General features: G+C 51.0%; 1 protein-coding gene across 3 annotated transcripts in view; it reads left to right on the forward strand.

Moving 5' to 3' along the window:
* Positions 1–12,144, forward strand: part of ERI3 (ERI1 exoribonuclease family member 3) — a 129,428-nt gene that overhangs the window by 92,577 nt on the left and 24,707 nt on the right. Inside the window, exon 7 of one of the 3 annotated variants that reach the window (XM_017824751.1) lies at positions 172–689. The exons of the other annotated variants lie outside the window; for them this stretch is intronic. Coding sequence (XP_017680240.1) covers positions 172–197 — 26 coding nt within the window. The 3' untranslated portion in view covers positions 198–689. Of the gene's footprint in view, positions 1–171; positions 690–12,144 lie in introns of those variants that run through there. 3 annotated transcript variants of the gene reach the window in all.

The raw sequence follows: 12,144 nt of genomic DNA on the forward strand, positions 1-12,144 counted from the left end.
ATATCCCAGTGTGCCAAACATACCTGCAGGTCTCTCTGGCTAGGGAGCTGCTTCCCTCCTTGACTGCTCTAGCAGTGCTTGGGTTGGGGTTGGATGTGGGGCAGCACCAGGTGCGTGGAGCACAGGGCAAGGGTCCCCAGGCTAGGTGGGATGCTCTTCCTGTTGGACCAGCCCTTGAGTTGCTCTGGATGCTGTGATCGTCCTTGGGAAGGAGGCTCTGCCAGGCAGCACAGCCTTGGGAGCTGGCTGGAAACACACTGCAGAGTGAAGATGCACGGTCCCAGCTGGAGAACTGAATCATCGTCCTGTTTGCTCACATGTGTGATGAGTTTCGTGGTCCCCCAGCCTGCTCCAAGATAAACAACTGATAAACAGTGCTTCAAGATGAACAGTGGCAGAGTTCTGTGTATGCCCCAACTCCTCTGCACCGGGGATCAAAGTGATATGAGGGAGACCTCGCCCAGGACACTGAGGCCATATATCTGCCTGCTGCTTAGCCCTGGGGATGCAGAGCTGGGACAGCAGCAGGCTGTGGTACGGGCAGGAGCTCAGATTTACTGGGCTGTAGACAGGGCTGAGTCAGGGCTGCATCACTCTTGCCTGTCTTGTTTCTCTGCGGGGCAGTGGATCACCTCTTGGAGACCAGTGGTCAGGTGTTCCCTCTGCCTCCCAGCTCTTCATCCTCAGTGACATTTGAGCATTAAAGTTTGCAAGGAGGTAAGATTTACTTGGAAAAGTCACTGGCTACCTGGGCCTTGAAGAGGCTGTTTAATATTGTTTCAAGACTCTAACCATTAAACTCTCTAATCAATCCAAGTTAAGGAGATGAATTATTTAAAGCTCACCAGCTTTTAATTAGCAAGCTCCTTTTGAACTATGGATCTGGTTGCATTATTGACAGAGGTAGCATTAAAATTTGCTTCCTTGCCTGGGAGCAGATTTGCCTTGCTTGTGTGCCATGTTGGGGGATCATGGGGAGGGAGCAGGGACTTCAGGAGTTGTGTGTGCTTATCCTGCTCTGGGGGCTTAGGCTTTTCCTCGGGTCTCCCAGGGGATGCAGAGTTGGTTTCTGCTTCATTGTTCCTCATATTATTTATATCATGAGCTCTCTATTGCTGTCATCCCTTACTCCAACAAAGCATCCACATCTCTAGAGTATCATCTGTCTGCCGTTGGTTTCTGCCCATGTTTACCTCAGTGCTGTTGTCTTGCACAGGTGTGACTCCTCTGCCTGACGGAGTTCAGAGAGATGCTGTTCATGTCCCTCCCCATTCCAGTCCTTTAGGAGGGTTTTGCTTCTTCATTTCTGCCAAACTCCCTCTGTGGGGGAGCACTCCCAGCTCTCCCCAGTACAGGGTGAACTGTGGGTGAATTGCCCATGGAGAAGCAAGACCCAGCAACCAAGCTCCATTCTTGCAGCACTTCATCCCAGTGGCAAACTTGCCTTTCCCACAGTTTGGAAAGGATTTACGTGGGTGCTGCGAGGGATGCCAGGCCAGCAGTGTGACAGTCTCCATCTCCCTGGTACTGCCAAGGGTGCACATGTGCCCTGTGTGTTACAGCCTACTGGCTGCTCCATTTGAGCTGGCTCCAGAGCAGATCTGTCTGGGATGTCTAGAATCCTCTGACTGCCTGCAGAGGTGGCAGACACTGGCACTCTCTGCCAAGTAGCTTTACTGCAGGCTGAACCCTCAGGAGTGAGCTGGAGGCTCATTGAATGGCAGCTGGGGAGAAGAACTATTCCTCTTGGCCAGCTTGGGAGCCCCAGGCACAGCCACTGCCTGTGCTGTCATGGCTGTTGGCTTTGGGGCTTGGTAGCCCAGTGTCCTCCTGGGAGAAGCCAAGGGGTGGTGCTGATGTCTGGAGGCATGCCTTGCCAGGCATTTTTTCAAGGAACAAGCTTCCTGGCCACTTTATTTCCCAGCCTGATGGCTTTTCAGGCCCTAGGAATGGATCAGGTGTTGGCTGTAGTGAGAGCCTGAGATGTCCCCAAGCCAAGGGCCAAGGAGGGGCTGCTCACTGCAGAGGCAACCTGTCTTCCTTGGGTCTGGCTTTGCTGCCTTGTCCTGGAGCAAGTGTCAGTCCTCCACAGCCGTGTCTTTCCATGTTAGCCACTAGGACTGGGCCACTGGGAACAGTCATCCCAATTGCTGATGGTTGCCCTGTGCCCTGAGCAGTCCTCACCTCTCTCTTCTTCATGCTCTCAACTGCTTCAAGGCTGGGAGGAGCCATCCATCCCTTTCACTGCCCAGGGCTGCCCTCCCCTCCCTGACTGTAAGGAGCCTTGCTACCAACACAGCCCTGCTTCTCAGGTGAATAAATGACCTCTAATCAAGGATTGCTGCACAAGAAGGGAGGGAAGAATGGTGAAGCATGCTACCTGCCAGCCTCTCATTGCCCACAGTGAGACAGAAGCTGGCTGTGGTTCTGGGGGTGGTTCCCATGTGGTCTAGAGCCTCCTTTCTCTTTGTTCTCAGTCCTAGGGTGCAGCAGGGTTGAGCAACATTGGGGAGCTGAAAGGGGGGCATCTAAGGTGGGTATAACCAGGGTCAGCCCCTGATGTTTATGATCCTCGTGGGTCACTGATGTCCAGAAATCTGCAAACCAGTGAGGGCCAAGAAGGGAGCAGCAAGTAGATTTGTTAGCCAGCCTCACCAGTTTCACAAATACCATGCCATGTAAGAGACTGTCTGTGCAGCTCCTTTCCCAGGAGCATGGGAAGCCTCTCCAGCATGGAGAGTGGTCCAGGGGGATGTAGACATTCCTGTGAAGCCTCAGCTTGCTTATGCAGGAATGTGCAACAAGGATATTTCCCTTCAAATCTGACAGAAAAATTGCAGTGGATGGCCACTTGTTTTTGCAAACGATTTGCAAGGAATTTTGCTGTCTTGCCTGATCGGTTGTGTATTGCTTTGTTTTCAAATCACTCTCTGATTCACGATCTCAGCAGAGATTGGCTCCAAATCCCTGCACTTGGCATGCTCTGGGACCAGTCCCACTCCATGCTTCATGTTCTCTCCTCCATCATGTCCAAAATCTGGGGAGTTCAGGGCGCTCAACACCCTTCAGGGCCAATGCCAGATTCTGGATGGGAACCACCTTGAGCATCTGGTGCATATGGGCAGGAGGGTCTCGTGCTGGAGCACAGTGGAGTGTCCCCACATCCCCTGGGATATACAGCTGCACATAGAGCAGGTTGCTGCACAGAGCTCATGTTGTAGCTTTCGCCTGGTTTGTACTCGTGAGCAAGTGAGCTGCAAATCTTGTTGAGGAGGTAGAAAAGTGATTTGTGTCTCCAAATAGACTAAAGTCTCTCTGCATACCCTGAAAATAGAGCTGCCTTGGGGTGGGATGGGTGCACGTCTGGTGCCATTGTGTTCTTGGGAGGGAAAAGGTAGAGGAAGGGGGGAAATATCAATATTTCAGCTCTCTGAGAAGCGCTGGGCAGAATAAGGAGATAGAAAAGTCAGAAAAGTCCTCTTCCTGAGAGTGAGGATGCAGGAATTACCTGAGAGATCAGAAAGGAGCAAAAGGGGCATAAAGCCTATTCTTTCACACCTTTTCTCAGGTTGATATTTCAGCTCAAAGGAAGGGCTGAATGTGGCCCTGAGGACCGGAGAGGACATTTTTTTGCGACTTCCATCTCATTCTGTAACACAGATTAGCTGTGTGTCAGCTGCAGTGTGAGCCGTAGAATCTTGGGGTGAGGAACTTGGTTTTGTCTGCTGTTTTCTTGACCCTCAACAAAATGAAATAGAGTCTTGCCAAGAAGCTACTCAATGTCACATATGTATGGACATTGCCGCTCTTAAAACGTGTGTTTGAGGTGGTGGTTGCCAAAACTGAGCTGCAGCTTGTAATGGGGGTCTTGGCACTCGCACACAAAGACCAGCATTCACAGGCTCCACACCAGTGGAGCTGGGTACTTGTGTTAGGGTCTCTCTACTGATAGTCAGAGACTGATATAGGTCAGAAGGATCAAAATCACAGGTTTTAGTGACAGCAGATCACTTGCATTCAGAAATTGATTTTCTTCTGGTTTTGCCTTTCTTTTTAAGCTGTTTCCCTGAAAAAAAGGTCAAGTTTTACTGAACAGCACCTATGAAACCAAGTATAGCTTTCCTTACCACTGTTCAGTTGTTAAATCTGGTTATTCTTTTACTCATCAAATACTCTATTTTTGCTACTTTTATTTTGATCGATTATGTAACATAGTATGCCTTTAGTCTTAGTTTTTAGATATTTTTTACATTAGAAAAATGGTGAATCACTATTTGCTCTTGAAGAGGTGGTGATTAAATTATTACTCATGATTGCTCTTTTGGATGAAAACTGTAATGCCATGCTAAAGTACCCCAGCAGTTTGAATTGATTTTATTAGTAAAATCTCTTTCCCTTGCAAATACACAATACAGAACGAAAAGTAAATTTGAGAATACTTTTTAGGTTAAAACACACGGTGCATGAAACCAAAACAAGAAGTGATCAGTGAGTTGAAGAAGTGTTTCCGGAAACTACCCTTTCAAGACTTTAGAATGAGTACATCTCATCCTCTCCTGCTTTAGTTGGTTGGTTTGTTTGTTTCCCTGATTATGGAAAGATAAAAAGCACACCTTCTTTTTTATTGTCAGTCCTTTATCGTTTCTCAGCCCTGAATAAGCCAGTTCTTGAACTGCAAATATACCAGAAACAGGAAAAAGTTTCCAAATCTGCAGAAGTATCTGCTCCTGCTGGGAAAGTTTGTTTCTCATCTGTGAGCTATGCTTCCATCTGCAGTGCATTGACCATCTTCAAAACGTGACATTACCCCTTGCTACTGATCTTTTTTGAATCTAATTGAATTTAATTGAGTTTTTAAAGTTTAGGCTTTAGTACACACATTATTGTGATTTTAGATTTAGTTGTAAATGTCTGGTTTGTTTGGAGGTTTTTATTTCTTTTTAGGGGAAAGAGGGCAACCAGGCTTCTGTGTGTCTTGCTGAACTGCAGTACCCATCCCAGGTGACCAGGAGATCTGGTCCCACAGTAGCACCTGTCTTGATGCAGTGCCCTCACTGGGCTGTTTTACACCAGCTGGCATAATCCTGTGAGCTGTGAGCCTCTGTGCAGGACTCACAATCTTTCCTGCGCCCATGGTTCCCCTGGCTGGGGCTGTGCCGTGCTCCATCCACGGGGATCTCTGCCGTGCCAAATGGAAAAGCTTCACCTGCCTGGGCAGGTCAGCAGCCCACGCGGTGAGCGACCCAGCAAGCCACCGTGCCTTCCTGGCTCCATCTCTCTCTTTTCATTTACTGATTGGAAATCTCGGAAGGTTAGGATGTGATATTGTTCCTTATCCAGAGCATTAATTAGGCCTCGGAAAGAAGAAGAGGAATTGCGTGTTTTTAACAGTGAGGTTAATGGGATGCTCGCAGAGTAGACAGTTTTAATGAGCTTCAACTCGATGTGCAGTGAGTTTACTCTTTGTGTTAAAAGGGTCACACTGCAGTAGTTTGATGTGGATTGTCTCCTGGCCCCCAGTGTCATAGGTGAGCGTCTGTCAAAGTCCAGTCAGAGCACATTTACTTAGTGACACGATTCTAATTAACTACCTCGAGCTGCCACCGCCGCGGGGAGCCGGGCCTGCGCCTGCCGGGGTGCCTCCTGCCCGGCGGAGCCATCCCTGTTCCTGCCGCTGTGCCCGGCAGCGCTGGGCTGCTCCGGCTGACACCGAGGGAGAGGGCGGCGAGGGCCGCGCTCGCCGAGTGCGGTGGCAAGTGACGGGCCACCGCCGTAATGGGGGCCTTTGCTGTCAGCGCCGGCTCTCCCCCGCGGACCTCGGGGGGGGCTGATGAGGCTTTGCCTCGCCCTGGGAGGTGCTGGGAGTGTGTGGTCCTGGCAGCTTGTTGGCTTTATTTCAGCCTCCTCTCACTCTTCCCTGTTTTCCTTTCCCCTCTTTGGTTTTCCTGCCTCTCTTGGGGGTGCAGCATCTGTGGGATCCTCAGCCACCCTTGGTTCCCACCTGCCCCCTCTGCATCAGGGCAGGGAGAACAAGGAGGTGGACAGCATTTTGTGAAATTCATCTTCATGTTTTTGACCACTTTCCACTGGATGGAAAGAGCCAGACAGAGCCAGTCCCATCCTCCCTGTCCCTCCCAGGGTATGGGAGAAGCCTCAGAGAGCGCTGTACTCTCCCAGAGCAGGCATATCCCGTTCTTTTTCAGCTTCATTTCTCAGCGGAGGTGGCACACAGCTGGTGCCAAGCCTAGGGGGCAGTGCCATTTGCACCACGCCATCGTTTTGCCAAGGAATACCGAGAGGGAGAGCTGAACACAGGACTCACTCCTGTGGAGTGGGACACAGGGCTGCCTTGGGGCACTGCCCCGCACACAGCAGCCCCAGCCCAAGGCAGAAGGAGAAGGACTCTGAATTAAATAATTAAAAGAGACTTAAGTAAAAATCAACAGAAATGTCACCAAATGAGCAGTGTCATTTTGAATTAGTGCTCGTAAAGGTCAGGCGGATCCAGAACAGGTGGAGCGGCTGCGTGTGGGGTGTCGTGGCCAGGCAGCGTGTCCTGGCACCCAGGTGGGGTGCAGGGTCCGGCACAGCTGCTCTGGGGCATCTGCTGCACCATGGCCATGGGGACAGGGTGGCGGGCAGGTGGCAGGGGGTCCTGCTGCGAGCACTGGGTCCCACATCCAAGAGGAGGGGTGGGGAGGGAGGGCCGGCCAGGGTGGCCAGTTAGAGGATGAGCAACTGTCAGAGTCCAGTCAGAGCACATTAACGTGGTGACATGATTCTAATTAACTACCGTGAGAGGTGTCACAGCTGGAAAAGCAGTGAGCAGAGACAAGCTTTTAAAAAAAGAAAAAAGCAATGTGACAGTCTTTTTTTTTTCCCCTCTTTCTTTTTCTTTTCTTTCCCTTTTTTTTTTTTTTTTTTTTACTCCTGTATGCTCTCTCCCCTCCATGTGGGAGTGGATCTAAAGATAATTAGGATGTCTGGCTGCCTGGGAACCTGAGCCGGGGCTCTTTTGCTTTCAGTCATTTAAGTTTTCGACATCTCTCTGAAGGGACTTGGTGGCGCAGTGGATTACTGCGCACCAGAGTGACAGAACACTCTTCTAATCGTAAACCCTTTTTAGAAAGGATTCTGCTCTCCCTTTTTCCCCTGGAGCAGCAGGGGGTATGTTCTGATCACTGCAGCTCTGTTCCCATACATGCTACAATGGGAAACTCAAGGTCTTTCAGCTGTTTCCTGCAGTTAACAAAGGAGACACAGAAGAAAGAAAGGAAGGATGATTGAGTGTTTGTGTTGACTGCACTCACCCCTCCGTCCTACCCTGCCAAAAGTTGGTCGAGCGCCCATCCAACCCCACTGCCTGCCGGGGATGTGATGGATTTGTCACACCTTGTCCTTGGCTGAGGGCTCGCCATCCCTGGAGAGTGATCTTTGGAGGGAGTGTGATGGCTGCAGGGACTTCAGCTGCCTGAGAAAAGTCAGGGTGCTGCCATGTGCTCCTCCCAGCCCCCAGGCAAGCAGCGGCAGTGCCTGCTCCCTGGGGATGCGTGGAAGGTATGTGCAAGCCTCTCTCTTCTGGCTGGAAGCAGTTATGTTTGCAGCACCAGTATTAGACTGAAGATTTAAGAGGGATTTCTGGATTGTTTGCTGTGCTGCAATGCCTGGGAGGCCCAGCTGCAGATTGGAGCAAGCCTGTCTCAAGCCTGAGATCTGGCTGATCCCCAGCAGGACAACATTGCCATCATCCTGGAACTGCCCTCTGGTAGGGGGGCTGCTCTGGTACCCCCTTCCTCTGGCTTGTGGTTTTAGGGCCAGCACTGGGGACTGTCTTCATTGGTGAGCTCTGCTGTCCTTCCCACCCTCCCTCTTCAGCCCAACACCTGGCCCAGTTTCTGTCCCCAGTGACAGATGAGAAACCTCTTATATGTATACCACTCTAAACTGGGATCACAGAGAGAGGCAGATGGTTTGTGTTATGTGTGCTCTGTCTTAGCAATCAGCCAGTCCCAAAACCTGTGCAGACCTGAACTGATCTGTGCTACAGAGACCCTGGAACTGCATTGGACCCATTGCACTGTAAGCTATTTGTCCAGTCCTGAGCCCTTGCAAAATATTCTCCCCAGACACTACTGGCACAACTCTTGCAGTGAGTGAGCCCTGTCCCATGTTGAGCTGGGCAGGTAGAACATCTTCACTAGCACTTGTTCTCCTGCCCCTGTAACAGCAGCTTTCCCAAGCAGTGAGATGTGTGTTAGGTGAGAAGCCTTGGAAGACCATTAACTTTCTGCAGAGCTTTCTCTGCAAAAAGCAGCAATGTAAAACACTGAGTGACATTTTGATTTCCCGTAGATTCTTTTGGTGCCTTGGTGTCTCTCTGCGATATGTCCCAGACAAGGCTAAATGGTAACGTGTCTTCCCTTAGCTGTGAGGAGGGGAAGAATGTTAATGAAGATAAATATTGTGTTAATGAACATAAACATCTCAATTGCCAGCCCTGCTCTGCACTGGACACCGGTGGAAGGTATCTTTTAACGTCATGCTGTCCTGCAACAGCAATGTGTCCCCAAATCTGCCCTTACATGCCTCTATCCTGGGGGATCACAAGGATGCTGCTGTCCCTCTGAGGTTAACCCTCATCTCTGGAGTCTGGGCATCCATCTTTTCCCATCTCGGTACTCCCTGGAGCCATGGGGTTGGTGGCTGTGAGCATCGTGGTCCCCCTCTGCAAGGAGGAGAGACTCCTGCCTAAGTTTTACTGAGGATCCACCTTTAAGGAGAGTGGTGGCAGAGGTATGGAGGGAAGGCTGTGTCAGCAAGGGACGCCAGGTTTAAAGCTGCCCCGCTTTGCCTAATGAGAACTGATTGCAAGGTGCAGGAGGGCAGGGGGTACCAGTCAGCCAGAGAGACTCCACTGCAATTTAACAAGTTTTCATTCCCTTGAGTTCCCTGATAAGACCCCCCTCTAAGTCTGTACAGGAATTCATAAGAATAGGATAATTAGGATGTTTCAAAGCTGCGACCCTCAGAGGAGTCCTTGGATTAATCTGTTTTTTCCCTTAAAGACATCTGTAACTACAATCTTTGTTTCTCTCCTCTTCTTCCCCCCCTCCTCCTTCCTTTCCCCCCTTGTCTGTCTCTGTATCTCCTGTCAAACTGTGGCAGACGTAAATGACAAAGAAATCAGAAAGAGAGATCAATGCAGTCCAAATTAGCACTTGGAGATAGACTGTGCTGGAGATGTCAGAGCCTGACCCCAGTTGATCTGCCAGCCTCTGCTGGTGATATTATGCAAATTGCATCCATCTGGCAGAGCCCAGTAAAGGACTAATGGGGCAGGGAGGGGGCCAGGACCAGGCGCCTTTGGGAAGGGGAGAGAGATGGGGGTCTTTGGGCAGGGGTCCGTGATCGACGGGGGAGATAAGGTACTGCATTGGCTTCCTTTGCTCTCCTGGGCGGATTAAAAACCAAACTCCAGATAAGAGATAACCAAACTTCATTTTGCTTTTTATTTTATTCCTTATTGCTACCCCCACACAACCTACTACCAAAAAGAGGGGGGGGGGGAAAGGTGGTTCTTGGCGCTCTTGTTTTCTGCACGTCATTACCACTAATGGCAGTTTGAGGGGAGAGACAAAGTCGGGGAAAGAAAGCAAAAAAAAAAAAAAGCTGGCTGCTTAAAAGACTGTTGTAATAGGAGCATGGATAATAGAAATCTCAAATTACGATGATCGCCTTGTTAAGAAGTTTGAAAATACAGCCAGATTGTCTTTAATGAGAGAAATATGGCTGTTAGTTAGTGAAGGAGGAGGGAATGGACCTTGTTTCAAGATCTGTAGCTCACCCATCAAAGCTGCACCGTCTGTTTCATTTCAAAATCCTGCTCCTCTGCCTGATATTAAAAATAGTTGTTAAAGGCTTTGACTAGCAAGACAATTCTCTTTGACTTCCTACTCTCTCTCCACCTCCCCCAAAAGACTTCGCCAGGGTAACTTCTGCTTTAAAAAAACGGCCAAGCAAAGAAAGAAAGAAAGAAAGAGGAAAGTTTTGGGCTGCAGGGTGATACTGCCCCTGGCACCCTGGGGTGCCCAGAGCCTTGAGCCTGAGCACTGTGGCTGTTCCCACTGTGGCAGAGGAGAGCCCCTTCCGTGCCATGTGCCTGCTGTGCCAGAATGAGTGCTGAGATGTGGTACCATCACTGCTTTCCTCTTGGCAGCCCTGACCCAGGCACGGGACAGCAGCAGCTTTTTTGGCAACTGAACCCCCATTAAGCACCTTGGTGCTGCTTTCCTTTACTCTCCCTGGAGCCTGGGAAGTGGCACTGGGCCAGGGCTGAGGATGCAGAGAAGGGCTCTAACAGAAGCCAGGTCTGGCAGCTGCCTGCCACCCCTGCCTCTTGTGAAGAGCTGAGGAGCACCTCTGCTGGTAGGCTCTGACCCGTAACTCCTGCCTCGCTGCGTGCTGACAGTCCCCAGAAACCAAAGGATCACATTAATTGGTTTCAGGATCGTGGCCCCATGTCCTGAGGAGTGGCCTGTTTTAAGATAACAAACTCAGAGTGTGTTAATAGCTGGTATAGCTCAGCAGAGGATCTAGGGATGAGGCCTGGATGGGGAAGATGCTGCTGGGTGGGGAAGATGGGCACTGAGGCATCAAGAATCTGTCCAGTGCTGTGTACTTCGCTGTCCTTACACAAATCAGCATAATTCCCCTGCTCCCAAGTTGCTAACATGTTAAAATCACAGGGCAAAGGGCCCTGACAGGTGGGAAGGGCTGCACCAACCAAACTGTTGCCCTTTCCCAGCACGGCCTTGATCCTTTCATGGGTCTGCAGTGGGATCAGAGGGGATCTACTCTCCTCTTTATCCTCCATAGCATCTCCCAGCTGTGCCATTAACCACCCAAGGTCTGGCTTGCTCCTAGTCCTGTAGCAGACACACAGCTGGCTGTGCTGGAATGGCAGTGTTTCCATGGGTTCCTGAGGATCCTGAGCAACCCTGCATTCTTCAAACCCAGTAAGAACCCAAGCAGCTTCTCCCAGCCTGGTCTCCAAACTGGGTGCTGCCAGTGTGCAGGACCTGCAGAGGAAGCAGGAGGGGAGGGTCATGGTCACTGCTAAGAGTGGATGCACTGATCCACACTTTTGGCACCAAGGTTCCATGGCCAGTGCTGTGGTGTGATATATCTGCTCTACATGCCCAGAGGTCTCTCAAGAGATGGCATGAAGCAGGGACTCGAGAGCTTCTATCAGTTTTTGTCCAGGTGGTGGTCCAGGGATGCAGCAGGATCAGCTGGCTGGGCTGTGCCAGGTGGGCTGCAGAGCTATCCTGCCTCATCCCCCCATGGCACAGAGCTGATCTTTAACCATGAAAAACCCTTATCCAGTGATGCAATGCAAACCCCCCGGAGATGGAGAGCGCCCAGCAGCCCTGGGTCACTTTTCCTGCTGTAATTACATGCAGGCTGTGATGTGCAGGGATAGCAGCCAGCCAGCCAGAGGAGCTGCCTCTGCACAGACCCTCCTGCAGTGCACCACCCCTGCATTGCCCCTGGTCTCCTGCCCACCCTCAGCAGCAGGCATGGCACTGGCACTGCTGGTTGCCTTTGCTTCCCAGGTCGTGCATCTCCCTGCCTGCTGCCACCTCTCAGCCTGGCCCCAGCAGACAGGGGACCTGTGCCCTGGCACTGCCACCTCAGGATCCTTTCCCTGGGGGCTCTGTGGACAGAGTGAGCCTGCGGAGGGGCCAGGGCCGGGACCCTTCTCCCATTCATCCACTCCGCCCCTAAGGACGAATGAAGGGGCACCTGCCCCTTTCTCTCCTTGCCTGTGTGTTTCCAGGTGCATGCCCAGCAGTCTTGGGACTTGGCAGCTGGGTCATCTCCAGCACCCACAAAGCCCCCTGCTTGTGCTCTCCCCCTCCAAAAGTACATATATAACAGCCGAGAGAGGGAAAGAAAAGGAGAGACGCCAGCTTTGCCTCCACGCTCCCATCCAGAGCAGTCTCCTAATGAGAAGAATATGGCTGCTAGTTAGCAGAGGGGTGTGTCCTGTAGGCTAAAATGAGATAGTTACACTGCACTGATTGAAGGTTGAGGTTAGAGGGCAGCACAATTATGTTCAGGAGATTCAAGGGCTCTGTTTGA

The sequence above is a fragment of the Lepidothrix coronata genome, unplaced genomic scaffold, assembly GCF_001604755.1.
Source record: "Lepidothrix coronata isolate B3197 unplaced genomic scaffold, Lepidothrix_coronata-1.0 Scaffold112, whole genome shotgun sequence".
NCBI lineage: Eukaryota > Metazoa > Chordata > Aves > Passeriformes > Pipridae > Lepidothrix > Lepidothrix coronata.